Source organism: Mastigoproctus giganteus, chromosome 4 (assembly GCF_048544385.1).
Source record: "Mastigoproctus giganteus isolate SK-2022 chromosome 4, ASM4854438v1, whole genome shotgun sequence".
Taxonomy (NCBI): Eukaryota; Metazoa; Arthropoda; class Arachnida; order Uropygi; family Thelyphonidae; genus Mastigoproctus; species Mastigoproctus giganteus.
Window position 1 is genome coordinate 184,842,217 of NC_143578.1, and position 24,207 is coordinate 184,866,423.

At 37.4% G+C, this 24,207-nt stretch overlaps 1 protein-coding gene across 3 annotated transcripts in view; it reads left to right on the top strand.

Moving 5' to 3' along the window:
* LOC150087252 (RUN domain-containing protein 1) overlaps positions 1-24,207 on the top strand; it is a 295,153-nt gene that overhangs the window by 262,625 nt on the left and 8,321 nt on the right. For 2 of the 3 annotated variants that reach the window (XM_090371915.1, XM_090371918.1), the window contains one exon: positions 19,195-19,289. In XM_090371915.1, coding sequence (XP_090228041.1) covers positions 19,195-19,289 — 95 coding nt within the window. Of the gene's footprint in view, positions 1-19,194; positions 19,290-21,743; positions 21,843-24,207 lie in introns of those variants that run through there. The other variant, XM_090371916.1, reaches the window with a different exon arrangement.

Below are 24,207 nucleotides of genomic sequence, written 5' to 3' on the forward strand. Positions count from 1 at the left end.
GCAGTATAAATGACTCTAATATAAATCCAAGTTAAGTTATAGCTAATGTATGTACTAAATAAATATTTTAATTCTATTGTCTCTCAGTGTTCTATATTTCACTTCTTTTGGTTCATAGAGTTCTCTCTATTACAGTTCTATTGGTTCTCTCTAATATCACATTTGTCATTTTGAGGACTTGTACATATGTATATATTAGGCACGTCCCTTAGAGCATGTTACATATAGCTTACGCTTATTGAAAAAGTTGTACCTATATTTGTTAAGGGCAGTAATTAATTTTAATTTATAGGCATTTCAATTTAAAGTTATTTCATTTCAATTTAAAGTTATTTCATTTCAATTTTAATTTGATTTATAGGTATTTCATTTTTAATTTGGTTTATAGGTATTTCATTTTTAGTTTGTACATTTTTAATTTGTATTTTAACCTTTCATCCTAATTTTGAGAACCAACTATTCATTTTTCATAGTGTTTATTCTAAATAAAGTTCAGAAATATAGTGTGCTATTTTGTAAAATTTTCAGTTATTTAGTTTGTCTTGCAGTTACCTGAACTGAGAGGGTGCTTCTATTGCTCTTTGTTTTATAATAGGTAACATGTACAGAAAAGGGCAACAAGATTGGTGAGGGGAATGAAGGGATCCTCTTACCAAGAGAGGCTTAAGTTCTGCAAATTGCATTGGCTGGAGAGTAGGCACCTGCAGGGTGATCTGATTGAGGTGTATAAGGCCTTGAATGGGTTGAGCACGCTGAATTCTGATGGGATCCTTCCACTTGTTCAGATTACGAACCTAAGGGGGCATAAATTCAAATTAAGAAAGGACAGATGTAGAATAGATGTGCAGAAATTTGCCTTTAGCCAGCGGGTGGTTAATTGCTGGAACAAACTTCCATCTGTCGTGGTGGAAGTTGATAGGTTGAATAAATTTAAGGAGGAACTAGACAGGCATTTGGAGGGAATGGTGTGATTTTTTTTTTTTTGGCTGATGCTGCATAAGCTCATACACTTGCTTTCTTGCATCACATGCCACTACTATTACTACTATTTGCATGATTTCTCATATTTCAATTAATTACGCATTTTACCCTTTCTGAAGATATTTATAGCAATTAGGTATATAAGGTGGTCTTTTTATTGGATTTCATTCATAGATATATATATTAACAAATGCATTTCGAACATTTCTGCAACCCACAATGCAGCATAAAACACATTATTTGCAAAATTCACAAGTGATGCAGTGTTTTTGTCCACCACTGTATAATCAATTATGAATAATAGAAAGGTCGGAAAAGGAAGAAAAGTAGAAAAGTGGGAAAAGTGTATCAGATCACATTAATGCCATCAAATTATTGATTAAACATTACATCATTCTGTAATCTAATTACCACTATAAGAGTGTATATAAACAGTATAAGTGTCAAAATGAGCCTTGAGACCAAAAGGGCAAATGTATGATAAGACTTTAGTATAAAGGTATAAGAGTACAAAGTGAGCCATTAGGCAAAAAGAACTTATAAAGACTAAGATAGACTGAGTTGGTTTACTGCATTATACCCTATAAATAAACATATAATTAGCAATAAAATAAAAATATAAAATAATAATGGTATGTCAACTTACCATTCAAGGTATCCTAATATCAATAATTAGCTGCATAATCATTATTTTATTTTATTTTATTGCTAATTATATGGTATAATGCAGTAAACCAACTCAGCCTATCTTAATCTTTTATTATCTTATTACCATTACGCAATAATATCCCTTCAGCCTTCCTTTACCATCATTTTAGGAAAGCACTAAATATCATAAAATATAAAAATTTATTGACAACCATATTGATATTAACAATATAAAAAGGTTGATATCTTTTTACATTCGAGCTTGTATACAGTGTACAGTCAACATCCTCTAGCCCAGTGGTCTCAAACTCAAATTGCATGCAGGCCGAATGCACGATCTGAAAGCAGCTGATGTGCCGGAATTTTTTTTTTTTAACAAAATGAGAGTGAATATATATATAATATATATATATATTGCACCGTACTTACCCCTAATGTATGGATACCACCCCTTTATAACCTGGTGTTACGCGTGATGCGTGTGTGTGGTATGTTGCGTGTAAGTTTATAATAAGTTTGGAAATTCTCTTTCTCTTTCTCAACCTATTCTCTTTCTTTTATTTATTAAATTTTCCATCGACACATACAGAAAAAATACATATGTTTGTATGTAAATAATTATAAACTTCTTTATTTCTTACTACAACTTGACACTTAATGGCGTTTTAATTCTGATAAAGCTCATAGCCTTGGAGAAAAATTACTAGAAACTATCTTCATCATGGATTGTAGATGCTCATCGGTCAATCGAGTTCTTTTCTTAGACTTATTAATTTTCAACTGCGAAAAAAACTGTTCACATATAAATGTACTCCCAAACAAAGCGATTATTCTTATTGCAAAAATTCGTAACTGAGGGTATTTATCTTTTGACAAGTACGAATAAAAGTTAATCAAATCTGTATCTTCAAATCTTTGAATAAGATTTATATCACACTGTAAATTAATTAGCTCCATTTGTAGATTTTCTGGTGCGTTATTCACGTTCATTTTTAATGGTAATGAAAATAATGTAAAATCGGACTCCAAATCATTAAAATCTTTAAATCTTTCTTCAAATTCTTGTTGTAATAATGCTATTTTTCTTGCATATTCTTGAGATTATTTCATTTGAAATAATAGGGCAGGATTTAAGATGTAGGAAATGTACGAAATTTTTTGATTCCAGTTGTTTCCCATAATTGCAATTTAACTTTAAAAGCTTTAATACAAGCATGCATTAGCATTAGTAGAGGCATATGATGCAAGAAAGCAAGCTTATGCAGCATCAGCCAAAAAAAAAAAAAAAAAACCCCTTCCACTTCACCCCTCTGTTCGTTCGAAATACCTGCCCAGCTGAGCCTTAAATTTATTTAGGCTATCAACTTCCACAACAAGGGATGGAAGTCTGTTCCACCAACCAACTACCCGCTGGCTAAAGGCAAATTTCCGCACATCTATCCTACATCTGTCTTTCCTCAATTTGAATTTATGCCCTCTCAGGTGATTATTCTGAGCAAGAGGCAGTATCCCATCAGCATTGAGAATGCTCAAACCATTCAAGGCTTTGTACACCTCTATCAGATCACCTCGCTGGTGCCTAGTCTCCAGACACTGTAATTTGCAAAACTTAAGCCTTTCTTCGTAAGAGCAACCCTTCGTTCCGTTCACTAACCTTGTTGCCCTTATCTGTACTCGTTCCAGCAGCTCTACATTCTTCTTGAAATGAGGCCTCCAGACCTGTACACAGTACTCAAGGTGTGGCCTGACCATTGCCTTATACAAGGGAATAATCACCTCCCTATCCCTGCTAGAAAAATTCCTGTATATCAATGATAAGACACCATTAGCTACTCTTGCAGCCCGCCTGCACTGCTCAGAGAACTTCATATCTGCCTGCACAATTACCCCCAGGTCCTTTTCATTCTCTACCACTATCAGTGTAGTAGGTGAGCACCCACGCTCTGCAGGTCCTGGCAGGAGCTCTTCCGCTGGACCTCGAGGTGACTAGATGTGGACTCATGTATTTACTGTCCAAGGATATACCTGCCTCCATCTATGACTTTACCTTGGACCCAACCAACAGCCGGACGGTAGAGAAACAATGAATAGTGGCTCACATGTTGAAGATTTGGCAGCACAGATGGGAGATGTCGCCAAAGTGTCAAGTTACAAAAAGCTTCATACCGATAGTCGCAAAAATGTACCCAAAAGCCCCCTCGTGGTTCTATCCTGGGCTAAATACAACCTTCCTCCTGACAGGCCACGGCCCATTTAAAGCAAAACTGAACGCACTCGGAATAATAGAAGAGTCCACATGCACCTGTGGAGAACCTGAAACCTGGCAACATATTATGCACGACTGTGAATGCTACGAAGAACACAGAAGTAGACTTATAACTGAGATTCAATACTTGCCGAAAAATCAAGAGTACCATCTACTGGATTCAGAAGATGAATACAAAGCCCTCAGCCGATTTGCACTTGACGTCTTCAATAGACGACGAACAGAAATAGCCATCCACAACGATTAGATGACCACAAATAATAAATAAAGACAAACTGATAAAACATCAACACAGAGGAAAGGATCGCAAAATACTAAGGACAAACGGCGTAATATGCAGCAGAATAAATGAAACAGCATCGACCTAGGAACCAATGGGAGTGGCTCCAGCCAGAATGTCGTCGCTCCCAGGATGAAACCACACACCTAGAAAAGGACCAAACCCCACCAACGAGTCATCAACAGACTGCACTTGCTGGAGGGCACTGCAAATTGCCGCTATGGCCAACTGGGCAGGGCTCCCTTGCCCAGCCCACTTTCACTCCCTATCCCTGGTGGGGTGAGGGGAAGGACTTCCTGCCCCTTCCCCTCCCCACCACCCCCTCATTTCCCTCTGGTGGGGCAAGGGCATGCCCCACTGATATACCTGGGGTCGCCTTCCCTATTGACCCCATACTTCTGTCTTTTCCCCCCAGCCTTCCGTCTCTCCCCCCTACTCTACCTATATCGCCAGCGAAAAGCGAATGCCCCACACAACGTAAAAATTTTAAATGCCAAACTCGACACACTTGCAACCTCTTTCGGCCTAATTAAATTCAAGCGTTTATCCCCCCCCCCCCCTTTTTTTTTTTTTTTTTTTATATATATATATATAGGTCCTAGCCACTGAAATCTCAGGAAATTAGGTGGCAGGACCTGCCAGAGTACTTATCTAAAAATACTGGTGTACCTGGTCTGCCTCCATGGGGCTAAGTGTGGGCAACGTTGGGCCTCAGTAGGGGTCCAGCGGCTAAATGGCCAGATGAACAACAGAACACAACACTACACATGTACAATATCCATACACTTTTAAATCTCTGGCCTTCCCAGTGAACTGGTACACCCACAATGAAAGCAACGCGGAGATGGGGGAAACCCCTGGTGCCGTTAGACACTAAATACACTTTACACTTTACACTTTTATCAGTGTAGTACCACAGAGTTGATACGTTACTCTGGGGTTGCTGTTTCCCATATGTAGTACTTTACATTTGTCAATGTTAAACTTCATTTGCCACCTCTCAGCCCATCTACTCAACCTATCCAGATCCTGTTGCAGCAGCAGCAGCAGCAGCATAGTGTCAGTAGCGTCTTTAACAACCCTGTCAACCTTTGTATTATCTGCAAACTTGGACATTAAGCTTGATATACCATCATCAATATTATTTATAAATACAGAAAACAACAATGGACCCAACACTGAACCCTGAGGGACTCCACTAATAACATTAGTCCACGATGAGCAGTGTCCATTAATTACCAAACTCTGTCTTCTGCCACTCAACCATCCCTTTATCCATAGCAACAATTTGCCACCAATGCCACACTGCTCCAAATTGTGCAGCAGTCTTCCATGTGCAACAGTATCAAAAGCCTTTCTAAGATCCAAATATATAATATCAAAGTTATTCCCTGCATCCAATTCTTTTGTAACTACATCATAGTATCCAATCAAATTGGTCAGGCAAGACCTTCCCTTAACAAAACCATGCTGTGTCTGAGCTATAACTGAATTCTTGTCAAGATGATCCTGCAGTGTCTCTTTAACCAGTGCTTCCATTAATTTTCCTGGAACAGAAGTTAAACTCACAGGTCTATAATTACTTGTGTCAGCCTTTGATCCTCCTTTGTGAATTGGGGTCACATTTGCACATCTCCAGTCTATGGGTACCTCCCTTGAGTCCAAGGAATCTCTCATAATTATGGCTAAGGGTTTGCTTACTTCCTTTGCTGCCTCCTTTATATAACTGGATAGATCCCATCCATCCCAGGGGCCTTTCTTGTGTTTATCTTCAACAATTTCTCCTCCACTTTACTCTCAGTTTTTACAATATTATCTAGCTTACTGCCAGAGTTGAATGCATCTCTGGCATTCCCCTCACTGAATAACTCATCGTGTGTGAATGTAGATGCAAAATATTCATTTAGTTTGTTAGCTACCTGAGCAGGATCATCAACAGTTGAACCATCGATATCAAGTGGACCAATCTGATTCATCCCCTTCCTTCTAGAGTTTACATAAGTAGAGAACTCTTTACTGTTTTTCTTTGCATCCTTTGCCAAAGATTTCTCGTAATCTGCTTTAGCCTGCCTAACCTCCTTTGTAACTTGGTTACAGACCAGCTTATATCTATCATAGGCTTCTGTGCTACGTGTTAATTTATATGTATCCAGTGCATTTTTCTTCTCTGCCCTATGTCTCATTAGTTCGTCTGACATCCATTTAGGCCTAAACCTTGAACAATATTTCTTAGTTGGTATGTAAAGCCTAGTAGCTTCCAAGATAAGTTCTTTGAATGCTTCCCATTTTGAATTTGCTGTTGGTAACATCATCAGTTGGTCCCACTGTATAGAATTTAAATACTGTCTCAGACCATTGTAGCCGCCTTTATGAATGCAAAAACTCTTCCCTTTACCCCTGATGGTAGTTTCCTCTTTGAGTAAACCCCACTTCAGCACACTGTGATCACTGCCATCTAGTGGTTCCTTTATCTGCAGATTCTTAATGCATGAAGAATCACTACTGATAATCAGATCAAGAGTATTACTCCCTCTAGTTGCCTCCTGAACGTGCTGATGCAAAAAACTATCATCCAATAAATCCACAAAAGCCTTGCTAGTGTGTGAGTGACTAACCCACAAATTCCAGTCAATATCTGGGAAATTAAAATCCCCCATTATAAGACACTCTGATTTACTGGCCCACTCTATTTCCCTGTACAGTTTCTAAATATACTCATCAGAGTCATTAGGCCTATAGCACACTCCTACTCTCAATTTTGATCTCCCAATGCTTATGTCACACCAAACTGACTCGACACTGCACTGTCTAGCGATGCTGACTGGCTTCACTTCCTTGGATTTTATGTGTTTCTAAACTAATAGCATAACTCCTCCTCCCTTCCTATCCTGTCTATCCTTTCTGTACACATTGTACTCCCCAAATTCCAGTTCTGCATTCCTGATATCTGTGTGACACCATGTCTCTGTTTGTTTGTTATTCGGTTTTTAGGAGCATTAGCAACTAAGGCCATATTGCTCCGAGATATGCGGTGGTCATTCCCTGACCTTTCCTTTGGGGCTTTGGGTTCGATTAGTTGAATATTAAAATTTTCCCACATAAATAAACACAATGAAAATACACACGAAAAATGCTAATAGCGTGTGCTCCTTCTGAATAATCAGATAATTATCCATTTAATTCGTAAATAGAAAAGGAATCGCGATACAATTATTGTAAGTTCTAAATTTTGTTATTCATGCGGTGGCAGCGTAGGGAATCCTCGATTACTTAGTTACTCTACAGCATATATTTAGCTCTGTGTTTAGGTCTAGCATCAGTGGGGAACTGAAGGAATCCCTGAATTACAAGTAAGTACATACCATACTCAAAACTCGAAATTGTGTAGTCTAGTCTAAAGTGTCCAAAATTTTTGTATTCCAATGCGGGACATTTGGGGGGAAAGGGAATTTTACTGTTCATATACTGTATGTGAGCAGATTATTTGTAAGCCAATGGGGGGGGGTGGATTTTACTGTTTACATACAAAACATAAATTAAATACATATATTTCTTCGAACTAAACTTATAAAATATCACACTACTTAAAAAAAAAAACAACAAATATAGCCTATATTATTATTATTTATTTTTTTTTTTCACAGAAAGGCTCAAATTCTGTAACGGTACTCCTCGTGTTACACTACGTGATAAATAAAAGGTAGCATGATGGACATGAACTGAGAAAAACAGTTGTAATTAGAAGGGGGAGAAACCACTTATTAGAGGGGTCATGTTTTTAATCGACTTTCAATCGAATCGAATATACAGAATGAAATAATTCATATAATTTCCGAAGAAATAAAACTAAATATTTTAGAAATGGTTAAAAATGCAAAATATTATTCTTTTAATTCTTGATACAACTCCAGATATATGCCTAACAGAACAATTAACTCTTGTTTTCAGGTTTGTGTATCTTAATAAAAATAAAAACATTGCAGAAATTCACGAACATTTTTTGGGATTTTTCTCTGGCGATGATACCACTGGCCAGGGATTATATACATTTATTTCAAATCATTTAAATTCATTAAATCTTAACATTTCAGATTTATGTGGTCAAGGATAAGATAACGGCGCAAATATGCACGGTAGATATAACAGGCTCCAACAAAAAATTATTGAAGCAAATTCTAGAGCCTTCTTTGTACCATGTTCTGCTCACTCTTTAAATTTAGTAGGCAGTGATGCAGCGAAAATTTTGTTTGAGATAGTTGATTTTTTTTGGCATTATACAGGAATTGTACTACTATTTTTTCTTATCTGCTAAGCATTGAGCTATATTAAAATCCCACGTTCAAAATTTAAGCTTAAAGTTGCTATCAAATACAAGATGGGAAAGTCGAATAGAAGCAATAAAGCCTCATAAAATTAACATTTTGGAAATTTATCAGGCCCCTCTTGGATATAACTGATGATAATGTTAAAGATATCGATTCAAGAGCTCAGGCTAATAATCTTATTTCAAAAGTAACTTTATTTAAATTTCTTTGCTCAATCATTATTTGGCATGATATTTTAAGCCAAATTAATGTCATCAGTAAAATGATGCAGAACCCATCATTTAATATAGAAACAGTTACTGAACATGTTGAACATCTTGTAAATCATTTAAAAGATTATAGAACAGACCAGAATTTTGAAAATGTTATTAATTTTGTATCTGCAACACAAATAGTGAATATTTTGGATGTTGATCCTAATTTTCCCAAGGTTCGAAAAAGACCAAAGGAAAAAATGTTTGAATATGAAGCAAGGGATGAACCTCTAAAAAATGCCAAAGATAATTTTAAAATAGACCTTTTTTCTTGATACTTGACTTTACTCTGTCATCTCTTACTGAAAGGTTTATGCTGTTGAAAGAGAATAATGAAGTGTTTAAAATTGTCCATAATATCAACCCGTTAAAAGAATGGAATGAGGAAGATATATTAAAACATTGTAAAGGTTTGCACATAAAATTAAGCAACAACAAAAATTTGAATGATCGTGATATTGACGGCATAACTCTTTTTGAGGAAATCAAATCCTTACAATGTTTTATAAAAAAAGAAATGTCTCCTCATGATTTAATAAATTTTATATACGAGAACAGTTTACAGAATGCGTTTCCGAATATTTCAGTAGTCCTACGAATTTTTCTGACACTACCAGTGTCAGTTGCTCCAGGGGAAAGAAGTTTCTCGAAGCTTAAAATTATAAAAAATGATTTCCAATCAACTATGGACTCAGAGTGGACATAAGAAGATTTAACACAAGAAAAGTAGAACAAGCATTAAGGGAAAACAAAGGACTTAAATCAGCAGCCTTTAACAGTAATACAGAAAAATGACACGGAAACTGAAGAATAGCGATGGTGTGTACTTATAAATAACAGAGAAGGCATAATTCAAATAGCAGAAGACTACTATAGAGAATTATACAAGGAGCGAGGGAATGATGCCAGCAGTGAGGAAGATGGATCGCAAATTAACAACACATACGACATACCTGATATTCTTCCTGATGAGGTAGAACATGTGTTGAAGAAAATGAAGAATCAGAAAGCCCTGGGGGAAGATGAAGTTACTGTAGAGTTGTTAAAATTGGGAGGAAGAGACATAACACAAAAACTTGCAAGGCTCTTCACAAAATGCATTAGAAAGGTGTGACACCTAAGCAGTGGAATAATGCAATCATAGTTTTGCTGCATAAGAAAGGAGATAAATCAGAAATTGGAAATTATAGACCAATTAGCTTGTTATCCCACATCTACAAGTTGTTCACAAGGGTCATTACTAACAGATTAGAAAGAATACTTGATGAGAATCAACCGAAAGAGCAAGCTGGCTTTAGGACAGGATTCTCAACTATGGATCACCTTCATGTAATATCACAGCTAATGGAGAAAGCAAATGAATATAAAACACCATTATGCCTGGCATTTGTGGATTATGAAAAGGCATTTGACTCCATACAGCATAAGGCAACATTTCAGGCACTGGAAAGACAGGGCATAGATACCCCATATATTATGATTTTGAAGAAAATATATGAGAACACTACCTCCTTTATTAGACTAGACAAAGACAGTAGCAAATTTAAAATCGAGAAAGGAGTTTGACAAGGAGACACAATATCTCCGAAGCTGTTTACTGCTGCCCTTGAGGAAGCTTTCAGAAGATTAGACTGGTCACACAAAGGAGTCAATGTGAATGGAGAGTATCGAAACCATTTACGATTTGCAGATGACATTGTGGTCATAAGCCACGATCCCAAAGAATTAGAGGAAAATCTTAATCAGTTAGATTAAGGGGTGGCTGAGGGGGAGAAGACAGAGAGTGGTAATCAATGGACACTGCTCGTCATGGACTAATGTTATTAGTGGAGTCCCTCAGGGCTCAGTGTTGGGTCCATTATTGTTTTCTGTATTCATAAATGATATTGATGATGGTATATCAAGCTTAATGTCGAAGTTTGCAGACGATACAAAGGTAGGCAGGGTTGTCAAGGACACTACTGACACTATGCTGCTGCAACAGGATCTGGAAAGGTTGAGCAGATGGGCTGAGAGGTGGCAAATGAAGTTTAACATTGACAAATGTAAAGTACTACACATGGGAAACAGCAACCCCAGAGCAACGTATCAACTCTGTGGTACTACACTGACAGTGGTAGAGAATGAAAGGGACCTGGGGGTGGTTGTGCAGGCAGATATGAAGTTCTCTGAGCAGTGCAGACGGGCTGCAAGAGTAGCTCATGGTGTATTGTCAATGATATATAGGGATTTTTCTAGCAGGGATAAGGAGGTGATTATTCCCTTGTATAAGGCAATGGTCAGGCCACACCTAGAGTACTGTATACAGGTCTGGAGGCCTCATTTCAAGAAGGATGTAGAGCTGCTGGAACGAGTACAGAGAAGGGCAACAAGATTAGTGAATGGAACAAAGGGGTGCTCTTACGAAGAAAGGCTTAAGTTTTGCAAATTACAGTGTCTGGAGACTAGGCACCAGTGAGGCGATCTGATAGAGGTGTATAAAGCATTGAATGGTTTGAGCATGCTCAATGCTGATGGGATTCTTCCTCTAGCTCAGAATAATCACCTGAGAGGGCATAAATTCAAATTGAGGAAAGACAGATGTAGGATAGACGTGCGGAAATTTGCCTTTAGCCAGCGAGTGGTTGGTTGGTGGAACAGACTTCCATCCCTTGTCATGGAAGTTGATAGCCTAAATAAGTTTAAGGCTCAGCTGGACAGGTATTTTGAACGAACAGAGAGGTGAAGTGGAAGTGGTTTTTTTTTTTTTTGGCTGATGCTGCATAAGCTTGCTTTCTTGCATCAAATGCCTCTACTAATGCTAATGCTAGTTATGTACAGTTGGTAAGGATTTTGGACTAAAGATGAATATGGCTAAAACAAAAGTAATGATGAACAAGTATGCCACGGAAAGGGACATAATGATGGAAGGAGCAGTAATTGAAAAGGTGGAGTCATATACTTATCTGGGACAATAATGATAAATGGCTGGAAGTCAAGAGAAGAATAAATTTTGGATGGATAGCATTCAGGAAATATAGTCACATACTGAAGAGCAATATCCCAGTTTGTCTGAAATGTAAAATAATGGACCAATGTATACTCCCACGGTGACTTATGGGAGTGAGATGTGGGCACTCACCAAAAGAATGGAAGAGAAGCTGAGAACTACACAGTGAAGAATGGAATGAATTATAGTGGGAATCAGACTGTTAGATAAGAAGAGAAACACATGGATTAGACAGCAAACTCGAGTAAAGGACATTCTTATCAAAACGAAAGAACTAGAATGGTCATGGGCAGGACACATAGCTCGAAGACATGATGACAGATGGACTAAGAAAATAACAGAATGGTACCCAAGAGGAGCTAGAAGAAAACCTGGAAGACAACAGCAGAGATGGATAGATGAAATTCATGAGTTTGTGGGTAGTAAATGGATGGTCATTGCACAAAACAGAAGGAACTGGAAAATTGCTGGAGAGGCCTTCATCCTGCATTGGATTGAAAATGGCTGATGATGATGGAACAGGAATGTTTAACAGATTTATCTATAATATCTATAGAAAATAATATTATGGATAATTTGGACATTGGTGCATTAATCCAGAATTTTGTAGCAGCAAAAGCCGGAAGAGTACAAATTATTTAGTTATTTTAATTATAATGTGGGTGATTAAATTCCGTGATTATATAAAAATATGGTGCCTCTGTAGCCAGGTGGGCAGGAGCAGCAGTGCGTAGCACATGCTTCTTGATTAGACCGGGGTTCAAGCCCGTGACCACCAAATGTGGAGGATGCAGAAAGGTCAGGAAATGACCACCGCATATCCCCGGAGCAATATGGCCTTAGTTACTAATGCTCCTAAAAACTAAATAACAACAACATATAAAAATATAATACAAATATACATACTACTAAATATTAATGCAATAGACTGATATTTGATTATAGTTATTACATATTATATAAGATTAGAATAATTGCGCCTCCGTAGCCAGGTGGGAAGGAGCAGCAGTGCGTAACACACGCTTCTTGATTAGACCAGGGTTCAAGCCCGTCACCACCAAATATGGAAGATGCGGAAAGGTCAGGGAATGACCACCGCATATCCCGGAGCAATATGGCCTTAGTTGCTAATACTCCTAAAAACCAAATAAACAAACAATAAGATTAGAATATTAGACTAATAGTTACTTATATATGTAATTTTTTTGTACTTGTCTTGTCTTCCTTAATGGATTAGGCGCTCTGCCTGTTCTGATCTCAAAGAGGTCTGCCCATCTTTTCTTCGGTCTTCCTCTGTCTCTTTTCCTTTTGCTCTATATGTGTAAGCTAATTTAGGGAATCTATTATCCTCCATTTTCTACATGTTCTTTCCATCTTTGTCTATATTCTATATTTTTTTCCATTAATTAGTAAATCTTTAATTCCTTTCTAATATTTACGTTTGGTATTTTATCTAATTTTGTACATCCTTTAACATATCTTAAAAATTTCATTTCTGCAGCTTGTATTCTATTAATGTCTCTTTGTTTCAGTATCCATGTTTCAGAACCGTAAAGAACCGTCTTTTTGTACTGCTGAAAAAATATTTTGTTACCTACTATTTTTTTTTTTTTTTTTTTGAAAATAATTTGAACCCAACGTACTTTGATTACTAAAATAATATGTAGTCTTTTGTTACACATATATAAATATATATATATATATATATAATAAAATTTTTAAATTATTTTTATAACCCCTTTCTAGAAGAGGGCAGTCTTATGAAAGTTTGCGCACGGGCGGCTGCCATCCACACGGCAGCCCAGTAGCAGACCAATATGGTTCATCCTTTTCCTTTTAGTGTTTACATAAGTAAAGAAGTCTTTGTCACTTTTCTTTGTGTGACTTCTCATAATCTGCCTTACCTTGCCTAACCCATTTTATGACTTGCAGTCTAGATTATGCCTACTATAGGTTTCTGTGTCTTCTGATAATTTTTAATCATGGCAATTAATTTTCTTCTCTGCCTCTTTTCTCATCAGTTCATCTGACATCTGTTTATGTACAAACCTTAGACAGTATTGTCTAGTTGGTATTAAAAGTTTATCAGATTTCTTCCCTGAATGTTTCCATTTACAATTTGCTGTTGGTAACATCATCAGTTGGTTCCACAGAATAAATTTGACAAACTATCTGAGACCATTGTAGTTCTTTTACAAAGCAAAAGCATTTCCTTTTGCCCTTGACATTAGTTACATGTGAAAGTAAATCTCACATCAGTAGATTGTGTTTACTGCTACCAGATTTTTGATGCACGAAGAGTTAATGCTCTCTCTCTCTCTCTCTCTCTCTCTCTCTCTCTCTCTCTCTCTCTCTCTCTCTCTCTCTCTCTCGCATCCATAACATGCTGGTGTAGAAAGTAATCATTTCTAACTGGAGTGTGTTAAGAAGGCTCAATTCAACTGACTCTATTTTAGGAAGCCAGTGGTTTGTATTCAATTAACCCCGAAACCACTGGCAAAATACTCTTCGAAACTGGTGCCACGAACATGCAGCTTGGTGCTCTGACAAGTGGGGTACAGTTCTGTTCTCTGATGAGTCCCCTTTTAGCCTGTAAACATATTCTAGATGTTATTTCATCTGGAAACGAGGAATATGGTACCATCCCTCCAACATCAGAGAAAGGGACACTTATGGTGGAGGCGGTGTTCTTGTGTGGGGCAGAATAAAGATCAACACTGCACCCCCTCTTTGTGTTTTTGGTAGGAGCACCGTAGCTGTGCAGAGGTACTGAGAAGAGATCCTCAAAAACTGTGCGACTTTTTAGGGGTACAGTTGGCCCAGATTTTCTTTTCATGCATGCAATGCCACTGCACATAGAGCTCAAGTGGTGGTGGAATATCTTGAAACTGAAGATATCCAATGACTGCAATGGCCAGCATGATCACTAGACTTAAATCTGAATGAACATGTGTGGAACACCCTTGGGTGTCGCATTGCACACTGACAGCCAACTCCTTGGTCACTTGGTGAAGTAAGGTCTGTGCTGGTGGAAGAATGGGATTTGGTGCCACAGAATCTTATAGACACCCTTATATCGAGCACGCTGTCAGGCCTGTTTAACCATTGGAGAGGATCATACACTGTACTGATGTCGTGTGACCATATTTTCAAGCATCTTGTATCAATTTCTATAATTGTATATGAATTACCAAAAAGGTAATTCATATACAATCCCTATAAACGTCCCTTATACCTGTTTTTCGCTGTCTCCTTATTTCATCATTATCCTACAGTACACCACCATATAGTATTTTGTTTCGCTTCATCGCAAGCTGCACTAGTTAAACCATGTTTTCTACTTGTTCTGTTAATTTTGTTGAACAGTGTATCTTGCCTATACTTCCTCAATTTATTATACATACAGTAATGCCTCGGTTAATGTATCCTCTGGTAATGAAGCTCCTTTATAACGAAGTCGGCAAAAAACGCCCTACAGCGCATGCGAAAGTTTGTAGTAGGAATTTTTGACGTACCTAGAACTCGACTTCATGATGTAAGGAGCAGTGGTTAATTGTCATTGATATTGTGCATACCTACTGTAGTAGTTTTAATATATTTTATTAAATATGTAATTAAATAATAATTTCACAGTATGTCACAAAAATGTAAAACAATACTTTTAGAAACTAAAATGCAGATTTTAAGGAGGATAGAAGCTGGAGAAAAGAAATGCAATGTAGTGCAATCATCAGGGTTAGCACAATCAACTTTAAAAACAATTTTAAATCACGTGCTAAATTGTATTGACATTACTGCATCCAAATTAACACACATACGTAGTAGCATTATAGAAAACATGGACAAAATGTTAAGTGTTTGGGTAGATGATATGACACATCATCATATGCCAGTCACCCAGGTGATAATTCAACACAAATCATTAAACTTATTTAACCATTTAAAGTCCCAGGAAGCTGAGGAAACCACCAAGACTTTTGTGACTTGTCGCAGCTGGTTTGAGAAATTCAAAAAACGTGCAAGAATTCATAGCGTTAAACTGATGAGCGAGGCCTCAAGTGCTGACATCCAGGCAGCAGCAGAATTTCCTGCACAACTGCAAGCCATAGTAGAATAAGAAAAATACCCTCACAATTTGGTATTCAAATGTTGACGAAAGCGGGCTACTCTGGAAATGCTTGCCTTCCAAAACTTTCATCTCCCGAGATGAGTAAAGAGCTTCTGGATTTAAAGCAGCCAGGGACCAATTAACACTGTTGTTGGGTGCAAATGCATCTGGGGATAGGAAGCTAAAAACCAATGCTTGTTTACCATTCCAAAAAACCTTGAGCTATGAAAGGATTCTCCAAACATAATTTGCGGGTAATATGGAAATCAAATAGAAAGGCCTCGGTTAAAAATGGACTTGTTTACTGATTTGATTGTCAATTATTTTTGTCCTACTGTCACAATGTTATTGTGGATGAAATAATTTCGAACCCAAGGCACTTTTTACTACTGGACAATGCACCAGGTCTTCCTTCAAATCTTGGCTCATGTCAAACGTGCATTCCTGTTGAAGTGCTGTTGCTGTTTCTCCCACCAAACACAACTTCACTGCTTGGATTTCTGGATCAGGGCGTTATAGCAGCCTGTAAAGCCTGCTATCTGAGACGCACTTTTAGTCAACTGATTGAGGTTAATGATGAAACACAACAGGCGATCAATGATTTCTAGAAAAATTACAACATTACGAAAGCAATCAGCAATATCAGTGTCTTAATGGTGTTTGGGGACAAATATGGCCCAATGTCACAGAACGTGAGTACATGTGAAATTCCTGAAATTAGCACAGAAGTTATTCAAATGGCACACGCAGTCGGCTTTGCAGAAGTTGACATAGCTGACATTCAGGATTTATTAAGTAGCCATGGTGAGACACTAACAAATGAGGAACTCCAAGAGTTAATGGAGCAACACGTAAACAGTTCAGAAAATGAAGAAGAGGTTCCCTCAGAGAGGATATTAACAACAGAGACCTTGTCTAATTGTTTAAATGAAGTGACTCATGCCTTAGATGTCTTATCTGAAAATGATCCTGACTTTTAACGAAGCTGCATTATGAAGAGATCCATTTTAAATGCTTTAACTTGTTATAGCGAGGTGCTACGCGATCGTAAGAAAAAAGCAAGACAGTCGACCCTAGATGCATTTTTGAAAAAGTCGTAAAGTGAGCACTAATGTTGTTTATGTTATTTTTCATAATAGATATTAAGTTTACTGTTTTACTTGACTTGTGAAGTTTCTTTAATATTTTATAATATAATATGTATGTTCTCGTTTCAAATAAATTTATTTTGAACAATTTGTACCTCTTTAAGTGTGGGAACATATCCATATTCTTATTAAATAAATTGAAGAAAGAACTAGACAAATGTTTGGAGTGAATGGATGGGTAAAATGGGAAGTGTAGTTTTTTTTTTTTTTTTTCCCCTTTTGGCTGATGCTGTATGAGCCTGCTTTCTTACATCATATACCTCTGTTAATGCTAATGTTACGTGCCTATTGTCATCACCATGTCAGTCTGTCCATCCATCCACATGTAACAACAAGACTCCCAGTGGACGGAGTTTCGTAAAATTTAATATTTGGGCCTTTTTAAATATATTTGTCAGGCCATTCCAAATTTCACTAAAATCTGACAATTATTATTTCCTATTTCTGTATAATTTGTATATAAAAAATAACTTCATTGATTTATATAATATAGTTTTAAGAGAGAAAGAAGAGAGAATTAAAAAAAAATAGTACACAGAAGAAGAATAATAAATATTATAGAGTTGTAATTAAACTGAATGGCTAAGTTTAGAGAACATAAAGTTATAGAATTTTATTAAGTTCTATAAAGTTATAATCTGAGTAATTAATCGATAAGGAGAAAATTGTATGTACTTTCACTTCTATTAATCACATAAAAAAAATTCATTTATTTAAGAAAAAAATTGAACGGAAATGTAACACGGTGCATGCATTAACTAACTTGTTTGTACTTGTGTGCAACAATCAGCTGAATAGATGTGCTCCCTTTACTAACAGATTTTAGTCTCTTTGATAGCTAATTTTTTTCAAATCTAGTGGTTCAAAAACAGCATTTGTTTCATCAGATTTCTCCATAATTGAGTCTGAGCCAAAGCTTGAATTGCATGATGACATCAAGCATCTGAGGTGCATAGTATGATCAGCACATCTTTACACTTCTCAGAGATCTTAACATTCCTATGTATCATGCTTTTCCAGTAGACGAGCTCTCTCTTTTAATAATATGAAGATATTAAATTCACTTTTATTAAATTCTAGACCTTTTTTCAAATGACCAGTAATAACAGCTTCTGTATTGCAATGTGTGTAAACTTTTAATGCTGGCAAAATGCTACGCACTTCATAACTTGTCTCACAAGTTAACACAGGTGCTGATGTGTAACAGTAGTCACACATTACCATATTGTACAGTGTAAGTGTAGCTAGCTACAACCATAGATAAATATCACAGTCAGACAGACTTTGAGGGGAAGAATAATTATCAGTTCCAGGAAGGTTAGTGGGTACCAGCATTAAAGTATTTTTGATTTGTGTGACTTTTGTGAAAGCAGTGCTATTGCTGTTCTAGTGGTATGAAGGAGAATGGAGCATATAGTTGCAGAAATGGACAGATGATATGAGGAATTTGTCATGCAACACAATGACCTACTTGCTCTGAATCTCTATTGCTTTAAGTGTAAGAGTGGTCACTCATAATTACATCACATTACAGGAAACAATAACTTTTGTGATTTCGAGAACATCACAAGTCCGATATGAATAGTTTGAAAAAAGGTTTGCTAGTTGAATACTACCTCTTTCACTGCGTAGGCAAAATTGTATGATAGGAAACAGTGAATGCTTTGTGTATGGTATGCAGGCTCGCTCGCTCGCTCTCTCTCTCTCTCTCTCTCTCTCTCTCTCTCTCTCTCTCTCTCTCTCTCTCTCTCTCTCTCTCTCTCACACACACACACACACACACACACACACACACACACACACACACACACACACACACACACACACACACACACACACTTATGTTTTTTTCCCACTGGTAATGTCATTTTAAGCCAGCTAATTATACCAGAAATTTGTAGACATCATTTTAGGAATATTCAGATTCTGTCCTCCTTTCTTAACTGGACTTCTGCCTTGATCTCCAACTAGTCAAATCTTTATGGGATGAAGTTTGAAAATGTCATTTGTGGTATGGGTCTGCTAGCAGCTATAGTACCATTGGGAATGGATAGTCTTCAGGCAGCAGATGCAGTGTTATGTGTTATTTAGGTATTTGTGTTTCAGTGGAAGTAATTATAAAAGAAGCTGTAAGTTTTTTTTTTGTTTTTTAAAGCCAAGAAATATATATTACTGTTATGTTTTTCTGTTTATAGTGAAAAGAAGCTGGTAACATGGCTAAGGTTGATCTTCAGAACCCGTGTTTTAATAGAAAGATACTATCAACCCTGGAGTTATGTTGCTAAAACAGGTAATTATCATAAATTAAATAACACCTTGAAAGAGTGTAATATAGGAGTACTGTAGCATATGGTCTGCAAGGTCTTATTTTTATTTTATTTTAAGAACTAATTGAAATTAACATAACATAACTTTTACAGTTTATGGATTGGTTATTTAGTTTAATTTGAATAGGTTCTTATTAAAATAAGAGCTCTGGGTTAAAAAAAACCACGTTATGTGTTGCTTTCTGTTGCTCTTGAGTTAAAATACTTGATAGCAGCAGTAATACATGAGAATAATTGTAATTTTCCAGTTCCAGTAAGTCCCTAATTAAAACACAGTAAAAAGGGAATTACAGTAGCCTCACAAAACTTAATCTTAAGTTTTATAAGAGGAATATGAGGGGGGGCAGGGATTTGAAAAGTTTAGCCCAATGTAGATCACCAAGGTTTTCGTGAAAGACAATATTGCCAATCTGTGCTGTGATTTTCTTGTGTGTTCACAGAAAATTTGACTTGGAATCTAATGTGAGGTTACCGTATAAGCTTGAACAGGTTGGGGTTACTTGTTAGATTCTGAGGGGGATTGCTGGGTGGCTGCAGGGCACAAAGCAGAGGGTCGTGATTAATGGATATTCTTCAGATTGGTGTAATGTCAGGAGTGGAGTCCTTCAAGGAGCAGTCCTTGGAGCACTGTTGTTTCTCATTTTCATAAATTACATCGATGAAGGGATAGAAGCCGTGTTGTCAGAATTTGCAGATGATGTAAAGATTGGCAGTTTCATTAATAATCAATGCCAAGCAACTTTCCTTCAGGATGACTTGAACAGACTTCAAAGATGGTCAGAGAAGTGGCAACTATGTTTTAATGCTGCTAAATGTAAGGTCTTACACTTTGGGAAAAGCAACCCCAAAATTAATTATACACTTGGTGAGGTCGAATTAAAAACAGGAGAAGAAGAAAGGGATCTGGGAGTTAAGATACTGACAGATATGGAGCACTCTAAGCAGTGTAAACATGCAGCCAGGAAAGCCCATGGTGTCGTATTCACGATTTATCAAAAGTATCCTGTAAAGATAGGGAGGTCATAATCCCACTGTGTAAGGCAATTGTAAGACCACATTTGGAGTACTGTGTTCAAGTATGGAGACCTCATCTGAGAAAGGAAAAAAGACTGAGTTTCTTGAAAGTGTCCAAAGATGGCCAACTCAAATGGGGAGATCAGCAGAAGGATGACTGTATGAGGAAAGACTGATTATGTGGGCTACAGAGCTTGGCAACCAGGCACCTCAGAGGTGACCTGATTGAGGTTTATAAGGCTCTGAGAGGGATTAGTAAAATGAGTGAAGATGGAATTCTCACTGTTAGAAAGAATTCAAATTACAGGTCATAAATTCAAATTATAGGGATTGAGTTTTAGATTAGATTTCAGAAGTTTTCTTTTAGCCAGTGAGTAATTGATTGCTGTAACAAGTTGCCCTCATAGTTAGTTGAGGCTGACAGTTTGAATAAATTTAAAGGTCAGCTGGATAGTCATCTGTGTGAGGAGGGAAGCATATAATATCTACTTGGCGTTTTTTTTTTTTTTTTTTTGCCAGTGCAGCAAAAGCCTGTGGCTTCTTTGCACTATATGGAAATTACTATACCACTGGGTACTAACCCTCACTGATGAATGGACAAATAGCCCTGAAATGGCCCTCTTGGTTCTGGTATCCACTGAGAATAAATAACAATCCTCTTCTTCGTCTTCGCCTTTTTCCACGTTATATGGGGTCGGCATTCAATGTTCCCATTCTAACACTTACATTCTCTTCTTCTCCTCTAGCTGGACTAACTTCTTTAACCGGAACACATCTATTCTTTAGTTTTGGCATAGTTTTTACGACCTGATGCCCTTCCTGATGTCAACCCTCACCATTTATCCGGGTTTGGGATTTGAGCTGCCGATCTACTAAACTTGATGCAGCTATATAAATGGAGTAGCGCTTAATCAGTGGTGAAGCTTCCTCATGATGTCACAATATAATAATTTTATGCAATTTATGCCGAATTTCTAGTCACCAATGAACAAGCAGGTGGCACTGCTGTAGTTCTTTTATCTCCTGGATACATCCAAATGGCTGACTCGGTAGAATTACTGTGACCTCGAAAATACCAATAATGTATAACTCAGCAACACGTGAGTATTTTTAAATACAATTTGGTATCCTGAAAAATTCTACGTCAAAGCTGTCAGGATAATAAGAATAAATAACAATAATCTTCTCTAAAGGGGGAACATTACTAATTTGTAGTAGTACAGTGACAGGCAACACATTTGCCATTTCACCAACTTCTGTGATTTATTACATACAGAACTGATGCACTGAATTGACTTGTATGTTGATTATTTTTTGTAATATTAGACTATAAAAATATTTTTAAAATTACATGGAGTTAGAAAGAATAACTAATTTTTTTTTTTTTTTTTTTTTGATTACAGCAGAACTAAACTTCGCCTTCACAAGTTGCAGTAGTAGTGCATAACATTCGACCAAGTGACATCACAAAAAATATTAAACTGCTATTTATTGAAAAGATGAGTGGTAGCTGAATTGCGAGTGGTGCGATGTCATCTGTAAAAGGTCACCGTGCCCATTAGCTTCAAAATATGTTTGAAAGTAGCGCAATACCATGAAAATTCATTGTGAAGGCAAAGTTTCTGCAATTTGAGGCCATATTTGCTGTACCCTACTTAAGCCATTCATATTTGAACAAATGCAACTGTAATAATACACTGAGTGGACATCATGGGATACCTATCTAGCAACAGGTAAGCCCACCCAGATAAGGGCTGTCACACAGCGAGGCATTGAGGCCACTAGTTCACGAAAGCGTTCCACAGGTACTTCCATCCATGCTTGCTGCACAGCTGTCCATAATTCCGTTGCATTCCTGAGTGAAAGATCCAAAGCTTGAGTGGACCTTTCCACAGCATTCCAAAGATACTCCACAGGGTTCAAGTCTGGTGAACAGGAAGGCCATTCCATGGTGGTAAAAATTGCAGAATGCTCTTCGAACCATATTCTAGTCATTGTGGTTCTGTGGGGAGTTGCATTGGAAGAGTCCATTGCCCTGTGGGTGCACGATGACCACAAAGGGATGCAGATGAGCTGCAAGGATGGACACATAACCTGGACAATTCAGAGATGCATCTAGACGTACCAGAGGTCCCAATGTGTGCCAGTTGAACATGCCCCAGACCATTACCGACTGTCCACCTGCCTGAACAGTTCCTTGTTGACATGATGGGTGCATAGCTTTGTATGGTTTCTGCCAGATACACACCTTCCCACCTGTTCAAAATAACTGGAAACAGGACTCATCGTGCCAGGAGACCTGTCTCCAATCATCCAAGGTCTAGTGCTGATGTTCTTTTGCCCAGTTGAGGCGTAGAGTCCTCCAGTGAGGTGTTAGCAATGGGACTTTGGTGGATTGGCGGCTCCCATAACCTATTGCGGCTAATGATTGCCTGATGGTTTTGATGGAAAAGTTTCTGGCACTTCTCTCGTTGAAGTCTGTGGTGATTTTTGCCATTGTCGCTCTCCAGTTGGCTGAAACAATGTGAGACCGACGGCCATGATCATCCACCACCTTTCTCCTCCCACAGCACTGTCCACAATGAGGTATTATTCCGGAAATGGCATATTTCCGATACACCCTTGATACTGTTGAATGGAGATAGTGCAATTTCTGTACCACCTCCGCAATACAGTGACCCATGTGTCAGGCACCCACTATCATCCCTCTTTCAAAGTCAGTTGTTAACTTATGATATTTATCCATACTGACATCGAGTTACTATCTATATGAGTGCCAGTGTACCTATATACCTGCAAATTGTGGATTCATCCACTAGTAAGAAGGGTGAAAGTGTTGGGTTATCCAGAAACCAGGTATCCCATGAATTCCGTCCTTTCAGTGTAGTTAGTAGTAGTAAACGAATACGTCATTATTGATCATTTTGAGAGTGTTTGTTATGCAGTATGCAGAATATTGACCCAGACAAATGTAGATTCAAGTATCTCATGATTTATTTCCTGTTTTTGGAACACATTCTAAAAACTGGTTATGTTCCAAGGACATAATTTCCTGGGATATTTGGTGATCCCCCTTTACTGGGGATGTTACTTGGAAAATGAATAAAGTTATATTTTTGAGACTTAAAATGTATTATCTTTGTTAACAATGAAATGATTTTCTAGTGTAGTCTATGTATTTAAAAAATTATTTAAAAATAACTAAATGCACAAGGCACAATACGTTAAGAGTTTATCTATATAATATCAGTGTAGATACACCATAGACAACTCTTAAGAAACTACGAAGTAGTTGTTGTAGTAGGCATCATTTTCTCTGTTTTCATATTGTTCTCTTCCTTCCCAACGAGTTGCCATGATATTGCACTACGTCGAATAAGTAACGCTTCACTAATAGAGAAGACTGTTGTTACTTATTCTCAGTGAGTACCACCACCACCCAGATGGCACCGTTTCAAGGCTGTTGGCATATCATCAGTGGATGGTCAGGTACCCTCGTATTGCAGACATGATGACCCAGTTGTGAAGATAATCACACAATATGAGAGATGCCAAAAGGTTTTTTTTTTGACAATATTTAAAAATAACTAAATGCACAAGGCATACTACTTTTAAATATTTTTAAATATTGTCATATACACCTTTTGGCATCTCTCATATTGTGTGATTATCTTCACAACTGGGTTGTCATGTCTGCAATACCAGGGTACCTGACGATCCACTGATGATAGGCCAAATAGCCTTGAAACGGTGCCATCTGGGTGGTGGTACCAGGTGGTACTCACTGAGAATAAATAACAGCAGTCTTCTCTATTAGTGAAGCGTTACTTATTCGAGGTAGTGCAATATCATGGCAACTCGTTGTGA